Consider the following 20,480-nt stretch of genomic DNA (forward strand, 5'->3'; position numbering starts at 1 on the left):
GTGAGTTCCAGGACTGCCAGGAAGAAACTCTTGAAAAACAAACAAAATGCAGCAAACAAACAAAAATCCTGAACTCAAAGATAGCTGTCTCTAATTCTGTACTTCAAACGGATGGCAGATGGTGGATGGCGAGTCTAGTTGCGTTTCTTTTGCCTACTGCCCTTGGACAGCTATGAGGAACTTAGTGTTTAAAACAGTCCAGGGGTCACCTTTTCAAGGTGCTGCCTAATGCTACAGGGTAAGTCTCTCCCCCTGACAGAACTAATCATCTTCTAAGCACACATGGAAGCTAGGAGCGGTAGACATGCCTGGAACCCCAGCACTCGGGAGGCTGAGCCAGAAGGACTGTTGTAAGTTTGAGGGCAGTCTAGACTACAGAGTGAGTTTTAGCAACCCAGTATTTAATAGCAAGATGCTATTTCACAAAAACAAAAGGAAACAAAGACCTTAACACACACACACACACACACACACACACACACACACACACACACACATACACACACGAAACAGCGTTTCCCAACTAACAGTTGAGTCCTAATGCAGTCTGTGCACCAGCACATACTTGTGGCTATGTTCACACAGTAAACCATAGAAACACACTGGCTCTGATGGCTCCCTGCAAAGACAGACAGACCCACCCAGTGTTTACTTAGTGTTGCCACCGCTAGTGTCTTCGCTCAGCAGGACTTTAGAGATGCTTACCGAGCGTCCACAGTCCAGGAAAGACAGGCCCAATGCAATCAAACACTGCCAACCCTGGAATACAAGACACGGTTGTCACTCTCCCACCAGCCAGGCTTGTCCAGTGCTATGCAGAGGTATCTCTGCTTCCTGCCTGCCCCAAATGCCCAGCTGTGTCCATTTCTTTCCTCCAAGGGCAGTCTGTCCTAGTCATGCTCCGAGACCCTCTCAAAGCATCCTGTGGATTCAGAGAACGTCTGTGGACTAGCAGTGTGCAGCTATATGTCCTGCCCACATGTATGTCTACACACCAGAACACAGCACCAGATCCCATTACAGATGGTTGTGAGCCACCATGTGGTGGCTGGAATTTGAACTCAGGACCTCTGGAAGAGCAACCAGGGATCTTAATGTTACTCTGAGCCATCTCATGTGTCCTGCTAAGGACACATGCAGTTATTGGGATACCAAGGTCTTATGGTAAGCAGTATACCTTGGCGTGCCCGACGTCTATAGGAAAGGAAGATACACTGATCCAGGGCACATATTAAAGTCTACACTGAAGAAGTTTTCTCAGTGAGATCCTTGTCTGTGGGAGACACGGTGTGTGTGGAGTACACAGGACACGGTGTGTGTGGAGTGCACAGGACACGGTGTGTGTGGAGTGCACAGGACACGGCATGTGTGGAGTACAGGTGTGTGTGTAGTGCAGGCGTGTGTGGAGTACAGGTGTGTGTGGAGTTCAGGCGTGTGTGTAGTGCAGGCGTGTGTGTAGTGCAGGCGTGTGTGTAGTGCAGGCGTGTGTGTAGTGCAGGTGTGTGTGGAGTTCAGGCGTGTGTGTAGTGCAGGTGTGTGTGGAGTGCAGGCGTGTGTGGAGTGCAGGTGTGTGTGGAGTGCAGGCGTGTGTGTAGTGCAGGTGTGTGTGGAGTGCAGGCCTTTAGAGAGAACAGGACTCTAGCCTCCCTCTTCAACATTCTCCATGCAGACATGCCGGAACTTCTTCTGTTTCTTATCCCTGGCCTTAGGATTTTTCAGAAACCTCTGTACCAAACGGATAACTGAATCTGTTCTTTTTTTTTTTTTTAATATTTATTATTTATTTTATTTATGTGAGCACACTGTAGCTGTCTTCAGACACAGCAGAAGAGGGCATCAGATCTTATTACAGATGGTTATGAGCCACCATGTGGTTGCTGGGAATTGAACTCAGGACCTCTGGAAAGAGCAGTCAGGACTCTTTACCGCTGAGCCATCTCTCCAGCCCTGAATCTGTTCTTACTGCTGTAGCTTTTTCACCAGTAGAGTTGTGGGGAAATTGGGATGCACACACACCTGTATTTGCCATCTGTGCACGCATGTGTCTTACACATGTTTCTGATTGTCACAGGGGCTCTTGCTGAACCTGGAGCTAGGCTGGCAGGCCTCAGCGATTTTCCCACCGCTGCCTCTCCTCCTCCAATGCTGAGGTCACAGGTGCACACGACCACTGCAGTGTTTTTGTGTGGGCCCTGGTATCTGAGCTCACATGCTTACACTTGCTGTGCAACTCTGAGCCACCCTGACTCTCAAGCATATCCTAGCATTCTCTTTAGATATTAAATACTGGGCCCTTATATAAAAAAAAACAGAAATAGAAAAATACTAGGTATTAAAAACTAAAATAGGAGCCGGTATGGTAGTGCACAGCTTTAATCCCAGCATTTGGGAGGCAGAAGCAGATAGATCTCTGAGTTTAAGGCCAGCCTGTCTATGGGAGGAGTTCCAAGACACCCAGGGACACACAGAGAAGTCCTGCCTTGAAAAACCAAGGGGGAAAAAAAGAAAGAAAAGAAAAACAAAAGTAAAACAGGTGCAGTGTCCTGGGTCTTTAATCCCAGCACTCAGAGGGCAAAGGCAGGAACAGCTCCGTGAGCCTGGGGCCAGCCTGGCCTATAAATCAAGTTCCAGGAGAGCTAGGACTAGAGAAAAAAACCTGTCTTGAGAAATACCACTCCTCCCACATCCCCACCACACAAAAACAAACCTAAAATATATTTGATGATTCAAAATAAGGATATCTGGTTGAGAATAGAGCATGGTATTAGAAAGGTTACCCCGTGTGATAGTTTGTGCATCCTTGGGCCAGAGAGTGGCACTATTAGGTGTAGCCTTGTTGGAGTAGGTGTGTCACTGTGGGTGTGGACTTTAAAACCCTTGTCCTAGCTGCTTGGAAGCCAGTCTTCCACTAGCAGCCTTCTGATGAAGATGTAGAGCTCTCAGCTCCTCCTGCACCATGCCTGCCTGGATGCTGCCATGCTCCCACCTTGATGATAATAGACTGAACCTCTGAACCTGTAAGCCAGCCCAATTAAATGTTGTCCTTTATAAGACTTGCCTTGGTCATGGTGTCTGCTCACAGCAGTAAAACCCTAACTAAGACACCGGGCATTATATAAGCCTTACTTTTAATCTCCAGTACCAATAACAACAAAAACTATGAAATTTCAGAAACCATTGATTCGACAAGGCCATATAAACCACCTCAGTGAAGCACTGAGTGCTTTGGGGATCATTTGTTTCTGAAGGGCACTTAGTCCCATTGGACCATCCCATGGGTGCTCCCTTCACACTGGACTTACCAAGTAGAACACAAAGGTCAAATAAGCCACGCTAACCACTGCAGCCACCACATACAGTGCCACGTGCCCCAGCTCCTGGACGTAAACCACCACAAAATACATGTTGATGGAGCAGACGATTAGGACCAAGATGCCACCCGCGATCCTCCAGCCTCTGCAAAACACAGCGCAGTGAGTGCCTGCACGAAACACAGCGCCTGCCTGCAGTCCAGCTCACTCGGACAGAAAACCGGGTCCCATGGGTCGAGGGAAATGTAGAGAGGCCAAAATTAGTGACGAAGCAGAAGGGAAGGGGCCAGAGTAAACAGAAAGTTTTAGTCTTTAACCACCTATCAGTGTGGCACGGAGGTCTTCCAATTCTTCTGTGCCGCCCCTTCTCTCCTTCCTCCCTTATGAGTTCCAGAGATGGAGCTCAGGTTGCCTACCCAGTGCATGCTCAACATGACAAGATAGGGCAAACTAGCCCAGAGCAAACACACAAGCAAAGGTGTGTTCATTCCCTCTGCTCTTGACAGTGGATGTCACGTGACTAGCTATCTGCATCTGCTTTGGCTTCTCCCAGAATGACGGGCAGTAGCAGTTTGGAATCGCAAACCGAATAAACCTTCCCTGTACTGCTTGTTGGCAGAGTGTCTGTCACAGCAGCAGAAATGAAATGAGACCACAGCCTGTAGCTGCTGGTATTTAATACCACGACAGCCAACAGATCACTTCAAGATGCACACTATTACCAGCCTGTGCCTTCCTTGGATAATTTAACACAGAATTCAAACTTCAGCAGCTGGAGCTGGGGCACTGAGGTCTGGAGGAAGTGTCCCCCTTTCCTGAAACTCACGCTTGCTGTTTTCTTTCTAAGCCATTGCTCTTGGAAGCACATAGCTCTTTAGGACATATTCCCACTGCCTACTGGGTAAAATCCCTCCCCAGGCCTTCTGGAGACGGAAAGTGTACTCACATTCCATTGGAAAACTCACTCATCACTGGCCGCAGGCTTGTGAACGTGAGGATGGGTATGAGAGCAAAGGGAAGCTGGAAAAGAGAATCACAGGGATTACACGGGCATGTCACAGGGACTACGTGGGCGTGTTGGCTTCATCTCTGAAGCTGTGGTATGGCACTACGCTTCCAGATCACAGGGTGCCAGTGAGAGGCTGGGGCAGGCTGAGCAGGAACTTTGGGGGAATGTTGCTTACTGGCGCTGGCCAGGCTCTGGTACGCTATCCCCTCCACACCCATCAGGGAAGCCTCTTCATTTGACACTCTTCCCAGCATATGTGTGGCTCAGAGAACGTGAGTTCCACAGACACTGCATGGTTCACAGAAAGGAATCATAAGCCCTATCTCACCCATACCACGGCTAACAGTTATTCTGATCACCTTGTCTTGGCCAAACATTATTTTTAATCCAGCATTGATCATGATCTTAAGTGCCTTTGTTTAAACAAAGGTTCAGTTCCCAGCATCAACATAGCGGCTCACAACTGTCTGCAACTCCAGTTCCAGGGGATCTGATGCCCTCTTCTGGACTCTTCTGGTTCCAGGCACACACACACAGTGCTTATATATCTGTGTTCAGAGGTAAAACACTGATACACATATGATCCTAACGTCCTGTTCCCTATTGGTTCTTGATCTATCAGTAAGAAGCCATGGGCCAATTGCTGGGCTGATGACCCGGCAGGACTTCTGGGTCTCCAGAGGCAAGAGACAGACGCAGGAGAGAGTTCGTCATGATTTGGAAAAAAGCCAAGAGGCCACACGAGATCTCAGGCAGAGTGGCCACAGGCCACTTCTACAGGTGGGTGGTTGGGATGTTAAGCTGAAACTAAATGAGACTGAGCAGTTGAGGCTGAGGGCAGGTGGAGCTAAGAGTATGGAGAAGGGCAGGCTGCTCCAGGCGGTAGATAAATAACGCCAGCAATTGTGCCAAAAAGGCAAGTTGAAGTTGAGCAATGTGTGTGTCTGTTTTTTATCCATGGACCCAATATTCTCTGGGTCGGGGCTGGTAGCTTGGACCATTCCCAGAGCTTAGGTGGGTAGCAAAGTTACACGCAGCACACATAAATGAGAATAAATAAATAACATACTGCACATGATTGTCTCATAAGCTCCATAGGCTTGAGCAGTGCTCTTAGAACTCATTTAATGATTTACCTTGCTGCATTAATGAGCTAAACGGCTCATTAATTAGTGGACTTTTTTGTTTGGTTGGTTGGTTTTTTGGTTTTTTGAGACAGGGTTTCTCTGTGTAGCCCTGGCTGTCCTGGAACTCACTCTGTAGACCAGGCTGGCCTCGAACTCAGAAATCCACCTGCCTCTGCCTCCCATGTGCTGGGATTAAAGGCGTGCACTGCTACAGCCTGGCTAATTAGTGGACTATTAAGTGTCACTAATTTACTTATCTGTGTGTGTGAGAAAGAGATGGGCAAGGACTGAGTGGGGAGATAGGCAGACAGACAGACAGACAGGGATGGATGGATGGATGGATGGACGAGTGGGCGGGCATGCCTAGGCCATGGCTGAATGCAGAGGTCAGAGGGAAACTGTGAGACAATCTTTCCTCTACTGCATCTTCAGGGGCTCGCATCTAGGTCTTCAAGCTTGGACAACTGCAGAGTTAGCACTTTATCCCCTGAGCCATCTTGGTGGTCTCACCTTGTGATGTTAAGCATAGCTCATAATCTGCACTAATGACTCTCCATGCTCCTTCCTTCCCCTCAGCCACCTCTAGGACCGGGCTAAAGCATGAGGCTCGGCACCCAAGGGTGAGTCAATGTTGACTAAATGTACAATGAGCTTCCCCAGTTCCCTGCTCACCTGTAAGCTCTGCAGAACATTCAGGAAATCATTCATCCCTGTTAGGTGCTCCACATCTTGGAAGACAGCAACAAGCAGGGTGGGGATGATGGCGATAGACCGGGTCAGGATCACTCGGGCAAAGCGCGACCATCTTAGGTTCAGGAATCCCTGGAAGAAAGCATGGACGCTGGTGACAGGAGAAAGAGAGATTCCTGGGAAAGTCAGGAACCCCTCAGAAGCTGGTGACAGGAGAAAGAGATTCCTGGGAAAGTCAGGAACCTCTTAGAAGCATGGGGTTTGACACTCCAGCCTGTGCTAGCTCCCTCTATTTCACCCCGGTACACACCTCCATAACAAACTGGCCAGAATAGGTTCCAGTCATGGTGGAGCTCTGACCGGCAGCCAGGATCCCCACTGCCCAGATGTAGAGAGCTGCAGGCCCGAAGTAACATCCAAGCACAACACCCTAGGACAGGGAGGGAGAGACAGGCTTGTCAGTGACCTGCTTAGCTAACACCCAGAGCAGCAGCCCTCTGCAGCACCTCTCTCTGCTCAGGAACACCAACACACACAGTATCATACTGAGCTCTGATCTGACTTGGAGGCTTCCAACCTCGCTCTGCCAGTGCCCTGCATCCCTCCCTTCTGTGCTCCAGGGCCTTCATCTCTAACCTCTACCTTAAACACTCAAGAAGAAGAGCCCACACTTCCCATCAAGCTCCCTGGGAAGTGAGGGAGAACAACACACTCTGTTCCTGGGGTCCCAGTGGGTCCCAGTGTGTCCCAGTGTGTCCCAGTGGGGTCCCAGTGTGTCCCAGTGTGTCCCAGTGTGTCCCAGTGTGTCCCAGTGGGGTCCCAGTGTGTCCCCAGTGGGGTCCCAGTGTGTCCCAGTGTGTCCCAGTGGGGTCCCAGTGTGTCCCAGTGTGTCCCAGTGTGTCACAGTGGGTCCTCTGCCACTCCTATCAACACCTGCAGAACTTCAGTGTCCTCTGAGTTTAGGAATCCCCGCTGTGCAGCCTTTTAGCCCTTCTTCTACCTGATACCTGCCCGCCTCCTACCCCCAAAGAACCCCAAATGTGTTCCTGGTATGTGGGTCTCAAAATATAAGATACTCAGGAGCTATGCTCAGATCTGAAATGAACTCAGAGGCCAGAGATTATGCTAACATCTCCCCCAAAGCAGAGAGTGCAAATAGCATGCTTACCCCTTTGTAGATGTCCACAGCCAGAGTAGAGTTGTCATCAGGAAAGAGGTCAGCATGGGGGCTGCTGTTATTTTTGCAGACTTCAACCTTAAATCAAAGCAGTTTAAGAACAATTTATATTTTAGAAATAAGAACCAGATAAGAGCCGGGTGGTGGTGGTGCATGCCTTTAATCCCAGCACTTGGGGGGCAGAGGCAGGAGGATTTCTGAGTTGGAGGCCAGCTTGGTCTACAGAGTGAGTTCCAGGACAGCCAGGGCTACTCAGAGAAACCCTGTCTCAAAAAATTGAAAAAAAAAAAACAAAAAAACAAAAAACAGATAAGAGCCCCCTTATCCTCCTCGTGAGACAAGCTGGAGGACGCACTCCAGGGATGCAGGAGGGTCACGACGCAGATGCAGCCAGCACATTGCTGCCTGCAACCCACCCCCAGGCTCTAATATCCCAAAGCATCAACACATTTACTGAGAGTGTGCATGGCACTACACAAATACTGGAGCATTATAAATTAAATAAAAGGAGAGGAGCGCTCTCAGAGGGCTTCCATGGCAGCATTCAGAGGCTGAGATATTAGAATCCCAAAGCTGATGCCAGACTGTGCTGTACAGGGAGAACCTATGTAAAAATAATAATAATAATAATAATAATAATAATAATAATAATAATAATGAAAATAATAGAAATGCCCACTATGGTGGAGCACACATTAAATCCCAGTACTTGGGAGGCAGAGGCAGGCAGATTTCTGTGAATTCCAGATCAGCCTAGTCTATATAGTGACTTTCAAGTCTCCAGCCAGGGCTACACAGTGAGACCCCTTTTCAAAAACCAAAACCCAATCAAAACAAAAAAGAGAAGATAAAGCAGAAGGCCTCAAATGTGAGAGGACAGCAGGAGTCAGACACAAGCAGAGGTCAAAGGTCGTGGTAAAGCTAGGTAGGAATTGGACAAGGCTGTGGTGGAAGGCTTCGCACCGTGCATGCATGCATAGGGTCCCGGGTTCAACCCCAAATAAAAAACTCAAAGAAAAACCAAACTAACACAATGCATAGGCAACAGGAAGAGGACACAGAATTCAAAGTGACCCGAGTCTTGTCCTGCACAGTGTGCTTCTGTTTTGGGGTACTCCCTGTAACCTGGCCTCAGCTCCACCATCAGGAGCAGCAGATGGGCGGGCAGAAGTTAACAGGGAGGAACAGAACTGCTGGCATGAGAGCAGGAGGCAAGTGAGTCCAAGGCCAGCTCTTCCCACCCCCAAAAGGCATCCACAGACTGGCTGCAGTGTGACAACTGAGTGGGCGACACCTAAGCTTCAGACAGATTCCCTTGGGTTCCAAGTCATTGCTCTTGTCTACCCAACCCCAGCATGTAGCTCACCATGGCACTCACACCCACACACAACCCTGCACTCACCACCCACCCGAGACCTTGCACTCACACCCACAATCCTGTACTCACACCCACAACCCTGCACTCACCACCCACCCACGACCCTGCACTCATACCCACAACCCTGCACTCACCACCCACCTGAGACCCTGTACTCACCACCCACCCACAACCTTGCACTCACCACCCACCCGAGACCCTGCACTTACCACCTGCTCATTGGTTTTCTCAAAAAATGCTTCGGCAAAGACGGAGACAACAAAGACGTTGATGATGAAGGAAACAAAGAGCGCAATGCAGGACTCGATGAAGAAGTACTTATTGGCCTCCCGCACTTCCTGCTTATTGGCCCGGTTCACCTGTCTAGACTAGAGAGAGAACAGCAGTAGTCATTTTCTACCAGGTGCACAAAGTCTCTGTGACAACTCAGAAGTCTGCAGTCAGCTGAAAGATTGAGCAGACAAACAACTGATGAGATGAAAAAGGAGGCCTCAGTGCCCTGAGCCACGAGGACTCTTTGACCTTTGACAACATTGCACAACCCTCAATGGGGGAGCCAGTGACCAGGTGACTCCTGAGCTCCCAGAGGCCGTGGAGGGGCTACAGTCTAACCTCAGTCCTAAAGCTACTAGACTAATCAGCAAAGAAAGAGCGCCTGACTCTAGAAAGCCCTTCTTTCCTCCTGACCTCAAGACTTCCTGGCCTTTCGTGAAGAACACTAGCCCTGCATTTGGTGGGTCACTTTTCCTGGTCAATTTGGTGATAAACACTGAGCAGACAGCCTTGAAAAGACTGCTCCTTCAGAGCTCTAACAGTGGATACAGAGGGGCGCAGCTCACCTTGACTAAGGCAGAATGCAGGTACATGTTGTGTGGCATGATCACGGCTCCCACGATACCCACGGCCTGCTCCACCTGGGGGGTGCGGCAGCCTGGACAGGACGGCACGAACATGCCCCTGAGTACTTGGCTCTGGCTGGGCTTCACTGTAATGTACTACACAGCAACACAACACCATTAGCTTCGCTGCAGCACGAGATGGGAGGACAGTCCTAGACAGGGGCCGGCAGCTTTTACTCCCCCACCCTCTGTAACAACTGCCTGGAATAAGGAGTATATGAAGTCAGCAAGTACTCGTCTAGAATGCGCAAAGCCCTAACCTACAGTGAGTTTGACACCAGCATCATCAACGAAAAGGAACAAAGGGCCGATGTGGTCTGAGTATAACCTGCCCGCCACAGGCTCATAATCGGACCCAGGCCCTATCTGGTTGTACTATTTGGAGAGGTGGTGGAAACGCTGGCAGGTGTAGGTCAATGGGGGCAAGCCATGCCCTGCTTTCTGTTTGCACTGAGGTAGAGAGTCTCCCACACACATCTGCTGCCCAAGGAACTACAGGCCAGACCAGGCCCTCTCAACCCCTAGCTAAACAGGCCTTTCCTCCTCCTGTTATTTTCCACAGTATGTTGGTTACAATTACACAACGATAACTAACACCAGGGCTCAGAGGTTTCAGGACTGTATATTCTGAATATCTTACACTTTAGAGAGCACAGTGCTCTGAGGCAAGAACCTGGCACAAGTTCTCGCTGCTGCTATCCGCGCCACTGTGGCTGCTGCTATCCGCGCCACTGTGGCTGCTGCTATCCGCGCCACTGTGGCTGCTGCTATCCGCGCCACTGTGGCTGCTGCTATCCGCGCCACTGTGGCTGCTGCTATCCGCGCCACTGTGGCTGCTGCTATCCGCATCTGCTATCTGCACCACTGTGGCTGCTGCTATCCGCACCACTGTGGCTGCTGACACAGACCCGCCAACAGCCCGCTCTTGACCCTGGCCACGCATGCTGCTCTTCATCTGCTCGTCTGGAAACCAGCTGTGCTGCCACACACGCAAGTGCAGGGAGCGGGTCGTCCCTGAGCACTGCTCACTCCAACTTCCTCTTGGATCAGAATTTCTCTTGTAAGACAACCTAGCATTCTCTTAGGACAACCTGGCACAGACTACATATCTTTTTAATGTTTAAGCAGGCCTGTAAGTAAAAACTAGTTTATAACAACTGGACATTTAAAAAGGTACAAATAATGGTACTGACCCCTCGGGATGGGCAAGGAACAAGCCAGGAAAATATTCAGTCACCTATAAACTCATCAACAGTTTCTTGTCTGACTCTACAGCCCTGGCTGCCCTGAACTCTTCGGGTAGATCAGGCTGGACTCACACTCAGAGACCAGGCTGCCCCATCTCCTTAGCAGCTAGTAAAGGCGTACAACGCCTTGTCCAGCTCACCATCACTGTTTCAACACAGCAAACGGTCAGGCTGTAATTAATTAATTTCAGCCATGGTAGGCACAAACAGAACATCTTTGAGCTAGCAGTCAGCAGTAACCCTACAGCCTCCTTACTATCCCACTCCAAAGCTGTTCTGTGTCAGGGTGGCTAACCTGGGACCAGAAACGACGGTCCTGAAAGGTCCTGTGGAGTCAGTCATCTGCGATGCCCCCAAGTCTCTACAGGCCTTCCTGCACATGAACCCTCGCCATAGACTATAGGCCTTTCAGTGCAGCCCAGAAGTACCTGGCTTTGTGCTGACTCGATACAATTAAACTACTCTGTCATTATTGCTTTTTATAATAAAAGATTACAAACAAGGCAAAAGGAAACTTTGTTTTAAACAGTTAACCAACAGCCTGCAACACTTGCCTCATATCCAAAGGTGAGGGCCATGATAGTGATGAGAAAGCCAAAAAATGCTTCCAGCTTCCGCAAGCCTGAAGGGGGAGTGCAGCAGTGAGCACGGAGGACAGCCAATCCTGCAGCAATGTGCCCGGGGGTGCCGGCTGGGGGTGCCGGCTGGGGGTGCCGGCTGGGGCTCACCCCCTGCTCCAGGCCTTACCATATTTGTCCAGAAAGAGAAATACAAAAGTATCTGCGATGGTGATGAGGACTCCACCCCACAGGGGAACCCTAGGTTAGAGACAAGAAGAGTGATCAAAGACCCAGGGAGATTTCTTCACACCTTGTCCAACACCAAACACCCAGGGAAGCTAGGTCCTATGGAGGAGCCACAGGTGGGAAGCCGAGCAATGGGTGGCTGAGACACAGCATCAGCTGAAGCCCATCCACTGGGACTCTCCTTGAGAGCTTGCTGTGTCAGATGTGAGGGACACACAGCTGGAAAGCATGGGTCATATGCAGAAGGACCTCACTATGCTGTGGGATAAGCAGCCTTGCAAATAATTAACTGTGCCACAAAATGCTGCACAGTCCATTTAAAGAGAAGCGCATACAACCCATCCTGGGAATGGAAGATGCATGCTACATCTGCTGGGAGATAAGACTAGCTGAATCTTGAACAGCAAGAATGAGCTGGCTTTTCATTTCCACTCTGGCTTTGGAACCCAGCTTAGTACTGACAATGTTCTAGAGGGAAGCCCCACCCCCCACCTTCCTGCAGACAGGAGATTGACAAGTGTTCTGAGGGAAGCCCCACCCCCACCTTCCTGCCGATAGGAGATTGATGGCGATAGCTGAGCCAATGACTTCCTGCATATCAGAACCAATGATTGCCAACTCCACCATCAGCCACAGGATGATCCGTGGGACCTACAAAACAGAGTGGTTCTGATGATTCATTTTAAGAACTTTCTTCATTCAGAATTCAGATTTTTGTCACAGACCCACAGACAGCCATACACAGCCCCGAGACTGGAGAGCTACCAGAACTCAGCCCTACACAGGACACTTCCTGTGGGAGGCTGTGAGCCAAGGTCAGCGTGCCAACCCAACCCTTCGGTTCTCCTTCATTCTCTTCAGGAGAAGAACGGGATTTCTATTCATTACTTTCCACTTACTCTCCTGCCTAAAAACAATTTAAAAGTTGCAGAGGAAAATAAATATACAAGTATGCACAAAATGGGAGTCAAGAGAAAACGGGAAATGAGAAATGAAAACCTCTAACTCACCCGTAACTACGGTTACAAAACAAACACCGGACAGACCGTACCATCTTGAATTTAAGAATAACATATAAGAAGTGGAAAAGATATATGCAGAAGTATTCTAGGTAAGGGGCTTAGGAAGATGGCTCAGTGGCTAAAAGCACGTACTGTTCTTGCAGAGGATGAAAGATTAAACACCAGCTCCCAGCACCAGGGCCTGGCAGCTCACAATCCCTTCAAGGGTCCAGCCTCCTCCCACCCCACCTCCCAGCCTCTGAAGGCTCTGCAGACAGCCACACTCGCACGCACATACCCAAATACATACATATATACATACAATCTTATAAATAAAGATAAATTTCTTTTTAAAAGTGCTCAAAGTAAACATTCATAATAGACAGAGAACAGCAACCAAGGAAACTAAATCCGGACCAGCAGACAAGTGGAAAGGCAAACCGAGTTAAAGTTGGTTTACGGGGGCCAGAAAGCCTGCTGACAGACAGATAGACTGACTGACTTACTGACTGACTGACTGATTGATGACTGACCAACCAACAGACAGACAGACAGACTGACTGACTAACTGATGACTGACCGACCAACCGACCAGCCTAGGAGAATTGAGAAGAAAAACCACGACACAAAACCTCCACGCTCACCGTCAGAAGCAAGACTCGGCATTCAGGGCACACTCGGCGGAGGCCCCTGACATCTAAGAGGAAGCCCGACTTTTGTCTGCAGCCCCGCCCACCCCCAAGGGTCTTCCTATAGCAGTCATTCATATTTTAGGTGTGGTAAGGCACTCAGAAGGAAGAAACAGGGCAGGGTAAATTGATAATATTCAGCAAACCCAAAGCTCCTATAACATATACTATATTAAAAGAAAACATATTTTTCAAAAACAAGAGTGACTGGTAGATGCTTCCTCATGCAGAATTTACTAAGGAAACTGTGTGCACATGTAACTCTCCCAAGGAAACTGGTGTGTGCCTGTAACTCTAAGAGGCAGAAACAAATGTTAGGCATCCTAGGCCATCCTGGGCTAAGTACAGGGTTCAGTGGCAGCCTGATCTACATGAGTCTGTCTCAGAACAACAACAAAATCAAGTCCCATGGTAGATCCTGAAGTAGAGGCACGGCTGACAGCACAGAGGTCGTAGGATTTCTTCGGTACTTCCAGTTTCGGGGACACTGACCCCAAGTTCTCCACAGCTCAATGCAGCCTGGGGCCAGCACACGATACCAGACACACAGATTCCTCTATGGTAGCCGACAACCAGAGCAACATGCTGCTCACCTTGGGATACTGACGGTGACACACTTCAGCAAGATGCAAGCCGGTGACCACTCCAAGTCTTGCTGCAAGGCGCTGGAGCAGCAGCCCCACGATGGTGGCCAAGAGGAGCACCCAGAGAAGCTGAGGAGAAACAGAGCCTGAGCTCACTAGGAAGCTGAGGAGAAACACAGCCCGAGCTCACTAGGAAGCTGAGGAGAAACACAGCCCGAGCTCACTAGGAAGCTGAGGAGAAACAGAGCCCGAGCTCACTAGGAAGCTGAGGAGAAACACAGCCCGAGCTCACTAGGAAGCTGAGGAGAAACACAGCCCGAGCTCACTAGGAAGCTGAGGAGAAACACAGCCCAAGCTCACTAGGAAGCTGAGGAGAAACACAGCCCGAGCTCACTAGGAAGCTGAGGAGAAACACAGCCCAAGCTCACTAGGAAGCTGAGGAGAAACACAGCCCGAGCTCACTAGGAAGCTGGGAGACAGCTCAGCTAAGACAAAGCAGGGCAGGAATACAATTTCAAGTTCTGTATCAGCTTTACACAAGACCCACGGGGTGACTGCATCTCTATGTCTCTCAGCTGGTGTCTCTCCTAAGGAAATTATGTGGATAAAACAAAAGACCACACAGCATCTTTCACACAGGTGTCGCTGCCAATGCAGACCTGTCTATGCAGGTTGGGACAGTGAGGGAGATGTGCTGATGGGACAGAGAACGGCCATGGGGTCATGTGTGTGAATACAGTTGGTGGAACTGTCTGGCAAGGAACAGAAAGTGTGCTTGTTGGGGGAGATGTGGGTAGGGGACAAACCGAGAGGAGCTCTCAGCTGCTCTCCTGCCACCATCATGGGCTATAATGGAAACTTGAAGCCCAATTAAGTTGTTTTGTTTTGATTTATAAGTTGTCTTCGTCACCGCATTGTTATAGGATTAGAAGAGCAGCTAAGACAGGAGGTTGGCGACAACAAGCTCCCACTCCATGACAACCTATGAACCATGTGGATACATCATCACTTATTGAGAGAAAAACTGCTCACATAGAAACAACCACAGCATCTAAGCAACCACGCCCAGAGCTCAGAGCTTAGGTGGCAATGCAGCAACACACTACAGCCGACTGTATACATTCAGGAGTTACAGCTGACTGTATACATTCAGGAGCTACAGCCAACTGTATACATTCAGGAGTTACAGCTGACTGTATACACTTAGGAGTTATAGCACATTTGCCTTTGACAATTATGTGTATATTTGTATACTTATAAATGTATACATTACATTTGCCTGTTTTTCTCAATGGAGAATAGCTCAACCATGCCTTGTGGTAGATCTTTGTATACCCTTGGGTAGTAAATTATAAAATAGATTATTATCTGAGCTAGGCATGGTTGTGCACACCTTTTATTTCAGTATTTGGAAAGCAGAAGCCAGCCTGCTCTACAGAGTGAATTCCAGGACAGCTATGTAGAGTGACCTTGCCTCAAAAAAAAAAAAAAAAAAACCTAAAATAAATAAATAGGATAGAATAGATTATTATCTGTGTATACTTTATTCATTCATGGGATACCTAACTTTTACATTCTCAGTGTTTGTAAGCTATGCAGTTCATCTGTTGTTTTCAGTGTTACTAATCTACAAAGAACCTGCACATAAGTGCACATGCACAGCTCAAACCTGTGTTTTTCAAGGGGTCAACTCTCCATGAAGGTACAGCCTGAGGCCGCTCAGTAAGGGCAAGAGGAGGGACGTAAGAGTGTAATGAGTGCTCAAGAGGACAGGGAAAGCCTGGGGAGAGCTCAGCAAGTCCATCCAGGATAGCCCACAAGGTCCGAGAGTCCATCTGCAGCACTGCAAAAATGGCAGTGACAGTAAGAAAGAAAACTTGTTTTTCAGCTGGGGTAAAACTGGAGCTCACCTTAAACCCAGCCACTGCTCCAGACTGCAAATCTGACTCGATGTTTCCTGGATCCAGGTAGGCAATGCTCATAAGAAAGCCAGGTCCTGTGAACGCCCAGAGTTTTCGAAAGCTAAAACAAGAGTACTATAAAAGAGAAAGGAGAGCAGTCTGAGCACCGTTCTAACGTCTCTATTTTATCACACGAAGAGAAGCAACACAGCTGCATGGGGTCAGCGTGACACTGCACAAGCTGGCGCTTCCGGCAGCTCACCCACTGTTTACCATAGGATGGCCACTTCTCACAGTGGAAGTCCTCCCTTTACCTGCTCTCCCTAAGCAACTTGGTCCAAACTGAAGTAACACTGCACCTTTGAACCCACCCACCTCCCACACAGGAGCAAAACCACATTTGAAAAAGAAAAACACATACTAAGTAACGCCTGGTTTACTCTGATGATAAAAACGCAGCTGTCAGAGACGGGCTGCCTACGTGAGGCCTGGGGCTGCGGAGAGTGAGTGTGGAGCAGAACTTTCCCGTTCCCAGGACACAGGGTCCCCTGCATGGACGGTCACTGACCTCCTCGTCAGGAATGGGGATTTTCTCGTCAAAGTAGGTGGTGAAGGGCTCCTCAGAGTCGCCAGTGGAATGTGGGAGGGAGGAGTTGCTGTAGGCAGGGTTGATGGCGCCAAGGCTGGCAGAGTCTCCATGGTCCCCAGAAGCGCCATCTGAGTCGACATAACAGACCCACTAAGGAGCATTCTCAATGACGCTGAAGTCACTGCCCTTTACACTGGAGGACAGCTAACCTGCATCTGGTACCCGCTCCCTCACTGCCCTTCACGCTGGAGGACAGCTAACCCGCATCTGGTACCCGCTCCCTCACTGATGAGGACCTCAGACCCAAAGTTAAGACACCTTACAGCTCTGTGCACAAGAGACCCGCTCGCTTTTAGTACAGTGTGTCCTAAACAGTTTATTAATCAACATTTTAAGTAAATGTATGTATGTATTTGCATATATTCTTACTTAAAGAGAGGATCTAATAAGAGGATCCGGCCTGAAGCCCAGGATGACTCTAAACATGACCCTCTCTTGCTTCCAGGCCCCAAGTGCTGGGATCGCAGCCATATGCCACCATACCTGGTTGTCTGTAGCACCAATGACTAAGCCCAGGGTGTCATGCATGCTAGGCAAACACTCTGTAACTAAGTTATGTCCCCAGCCCAGGAAATTAATTTTTACAGGTGGTTCGTGCACATGGTTGAAAACGGGCGGATAAGCGGACTGTGGCATAAGCCTGCTACCCTGTCATACAAGAGGTAAGGAAGTAAGGCTGAGACTGCAGGGTCAGCCTGGGCTATACCTAGACCCAATCTCAAAGGAAAGGAAAAGAAGTTCAAAGGCCTCCAGGAGTGTTCTCCGTCTTAGGTCAGTTCATAGAACATCTTATTAATCCTTTGAAGTGTCATACAGTGTGCTGGTCGCACTCAGCCCTGAGCCTCCCTTCTATCTCCTGTCAGATCCATGCCCTACCCGCTCCCATTCTGTTTTCTCTATCAATGTCACAGTACTTTTTTACCCTACACTTCTGTGCCCACTGGGTAACTTTTAGAATCACCTCGCTTTTCTCTAAGAACACTGTCATGCTTAAGGGGCTAAATCAAGAGGATTATGAGTCTGAGGTCAGCCTCGGCTACAATTTAACAAGACTTAAACAACTGACATCTAGGACTCAATACTGACACACAGGCCCACTGGTAACCTGGAATCCACGAGGCCCACTAGTAACCTGGAATCTAATTTTTAAGAGAAACTAAGTTAGTCGACTAGGACATCCCCATGCCATCACTTTGATCCACTCTAAGGGTCACTCTTGGGTATGACACACAACACAAGAGCTGGACAGCCCTGACAGAGTCAGGCTCAAGATGACACTGGCAAGCAGGAAGAGCAGGAGTCCTGACTAAGGCCTAGACGGGGCTGAAGGGCTGGTGGTCACGGGTGCTGGCACCTTGTGACAGCAGGGCTCACACAAGGTCTGTATTTTACAGTTAATCTTAAATGCAAGGAGGGAAGGCCCAGCAGGAAAGGGCTAATCTACCTACCAGAAGCATACAAAGTCCAGAGTCGCAGGAGTCAGATGGCTAGGGTGAACCACAAACAAAGCCTTCTTCTCTCCCATAAACCCCTATAACCAATCCAAAAAATCAGAGCTCTGATTCTAGGAAACTGGTCTACATTACCTTCACTAATCAGAAAGAAATGGGGGTTCTAGAGGGGACCTCAGACTCAGAACACACGCAGCATAAAGCAGAGCATGGGGAACTCGCCCTGTGAACTTCAGCACACAGGGCAAGCATGCTGGAGGTCACTGCCCAAGTCTGGGAATGGCCTTGTTCCTTATTCTTGCCACTATTGCTGTAGAAACCAAATCTGCTAGTCACAACCCAGTGGCAGTTAGAAATAAGATATGAGGCAGAATTCTACGACTACAGATTCATTTTTATTCCTACCCTGTCACCAGATAAGATTTCTGACTGGAATTCGTATGACAGCCAGCCAGAGGGACAACCTGTGACTGCCTAACTCGCAGTCCCATATAGATAATGGCTCAGAGCTGCAAATTACCGTCTGGCATCTTTTCTTCAGGATCCAACACCATGGTAGATACCTGAGGGTCTGTGCTCTTAGAATAGGATTCTGGAAAAGGAAAGAGAGGGGGGAGAATTAGCAAGGACAGAATTAACACTTTGTCAAGGTATGGCTGAAAGAAACAATGTATGTAAGATAGAAACAATTCCCCTACTCAATTAGCTAACCCAGAAAATAATCACAGCTTTCAGGATTAGGGACATTCATAAAAACAATGAAAGGCAAGGCCAGAAAGATGGTGAGGCTGGGAGCTAGCAAGCCCCAACCAGCCTGAGGTCTGTGCACTCTCCTCAGTGCTGGGGATCCAGACAGCACCAAGACCACACTTGGTTCTCATGGGCGCTTGGGTGCTATTCCCGTGGGTCCTTGTGCAAGCACAGCAGATGTGAAGTGCTCCAGCCAGCCATTCTGTCCTACTATGCGTGAACCGGCTGCCAATCATCAAACACAGCAGATGTGCAGTGCTCCAGCCAGCCAATCTGTCCTACTATGTGTAAACAGCAGATGTGCCAGTGCTCCAGCCAGCCAATCTGTCCTACTATGCATGAACAGGTGGCCAATCATCAAACACAGCAGATGTGCAGTGCTCCAGCCAGCCAATCTGTCCTACTATGCATGAACAGGCTGCCAATCATCAAGCACAGCAAATGTGCAGTGCTCCAGCCAGCCAATCTGTCCTACTCTGCATGAACAGGCGGCCTATCATCAAGACTTGGCCTCAGTATCACCCCAAATATCTAACACCTCAATAGTCTGCGGAACAGAAAGCAGCCAGGTTTGTAGTAACAAAATTTGGGAGATGGAGGCAGGAGGACAAGGAGATCAAGGCCAGTGTTTGGTCAGCCTGGGATACATGAGATCCTGTCTCAAAACAAAACAAAGCAACCATTGCAATGAATAAAAAAAATTAAGAAAATAGTCTAGAACTCTCTGGCCTATCTAACAACTGAAACACAAGGTTCAGTTTTCCGGAAGGGCATGGCAGGCACCTTTCAAGGAGGGCCACTACTCCCTAGAGGGAGAACTACGGTCACTTCCAGTCTCGCTCCAACCCTTTGGAAGTTGGGAGAAGCCAGACACCCACAGGCTAGACTGTTCAAGGACCTCTGAGAATTTGAGGCACCTGCAGGCCCTATTTGTGGGAGTCTCTGGGCTCTATGTATGGGAAGTGATGCTTCTCTGGGTGCCAGTGGCATATGAAGGGGCTGTATTCCCACCAGCCAGACTGAGGAGCACCAGGAAGCTGACACAGCAATGCAACAACACATCCTCAACTTGGCTTCACCAAATAAGGCTGAACTTATTTTTTACATTTATTTATTTTTTTTCAGGGACAAGGGTGTGGGTGCAACCTAACTTGCCAGAGCTAGTTCTCTTCTTCCACTCTGTGGGTCCCTAGGCTGGAACTCCATCAGGTCTTTAGGCTTGGCAACAGATGTCTTTCTCTCCTTATAGCATCTCACTAGCCCTTAAAGACTGAGCTTTTAAACTCTGGACCTTCTTACTACATCATCTTTGTCTCAGTTGGTTCCAGATACACAGAGAAAGATAGCTGTTACTGATACCCCATAAACCCCCAAAGCACTTACCCTCCTGAGAAGAAGAGAGAGTCCCCCTCTCTGATTTTCTCCTCTTGCCCAGTGGACTGCTCCTATCTCAACCCTCTACCTTATTTTTAATTCTTTTTTTTTCCCTTTTTCTTTTTTGTTTTTCAAGACAGAGTTTCCTCCCTGGCTGTCCTAGTTCACTCTATAGGCCAGGCTAGCCTCATACTCAGAGCCGCCTGCCTCTGGCTCACAGGTGCTGTGATTAAAACCATGCGCCACCACCCAGCTGGATATTCTTTACAAACCAAGGTATTGAATCTTAGTGAATTCTACCATCTAGACTCAAAAGGAGATCTTAGGTTTCATCTGTCTTCTGGGGTATAAAACACACCATCACTTGTTAACTCAGGAAACACCATCTTTCCCTCACTAGTCACCAGGGCCAAGCACTTTACTGCAGCAGAGAGCTG

General features: G+C 48.9%; 1 protein-coding gene across 5 annotated transcripts in view; it reads right to left on the reverse strand.

Moving 5' to 3' along the window:
* The window catches only part of Slc11a2 (solute carrier family 11 member 2), a 45,933-nt gene that overhangs the window by 13,809 nt on the left and 11,644 nt on the right, over positions 1-20,480 (reverse strand). For all 5 annotated transcript variants that reach the window (XR_004114154.1, XR_004114153.1, XM_031355826.1 and 2 more), the window contains 15 exons: positions 18,440-18,511; positions 16,388-16,536; positions 15,829-15,954; positions 13,928-14,047; positions 12,189-12,295; positions 11,586-11,656; positions 11,393-11,460; positions 9,532-9,687; positions 8,902-9,060; positions 7,306-7,392; positions 6,448-6,567; positions 6,120-6,269; positions 4,258-4,331; positions 3,303-3,456; positions 706-759 (listed from right to left, as the gene is read on the reverse strand). Coding sequence is in view for 3 of the 5 variants with exons in the window: in XM_031355826.1 (XP_031211686.1) it covers positions 706-759; positions 3,303-3,456; positions 4,258-4,331; positions 6,120-6,269; positions 6,448-6,567; positions 7,306-7,392; positions 8,902-9,060; positions 9,532-9,687; positions 11,393-11,460; positions 11,586-11,656; positions 12,189-12,295; positions 13,928-14,047; positions 15,829-15,954; positions 16,388-16,536; positions 18,440-18,511 (1,667 nt within the window). In the remaining 2 variants the exon portion in view is untranslated. The remainder of the gene's footprint in view (positions 1-705; positions 760-3,302; positions 3,457-4,257; positions 4,332-6,119; positions 6,270-6,447; positions 6,568-7,305; positions 7,393-8,901; positions 9,061-9,531; positions 9,688-11,392; positions 11,461-11,585; positions 11,657-12,188; positions 12,296-13,927; positions 14,048-15,828; positions 15,955-16,387; positions 16,537-18,439; positions 18,512-20,480) is intronic.

This window comes from Mastomys coucha, unplaced genomic scaffold (genome assembly GCF_008632895.1).
Source record: "Mastomys coucha isolate ucsf_1 unplaced genomic scaffold, UCSF_Mcou_1 pScaffold11, whole genome shotgun sequence".
NCBI classification, from domain to species: domain Eukaryota; kingdom Metazoa; phylum Chordata; class Mammalia; order Rodentia; family Muridae; genus Mastomys; species Mastomys coucha.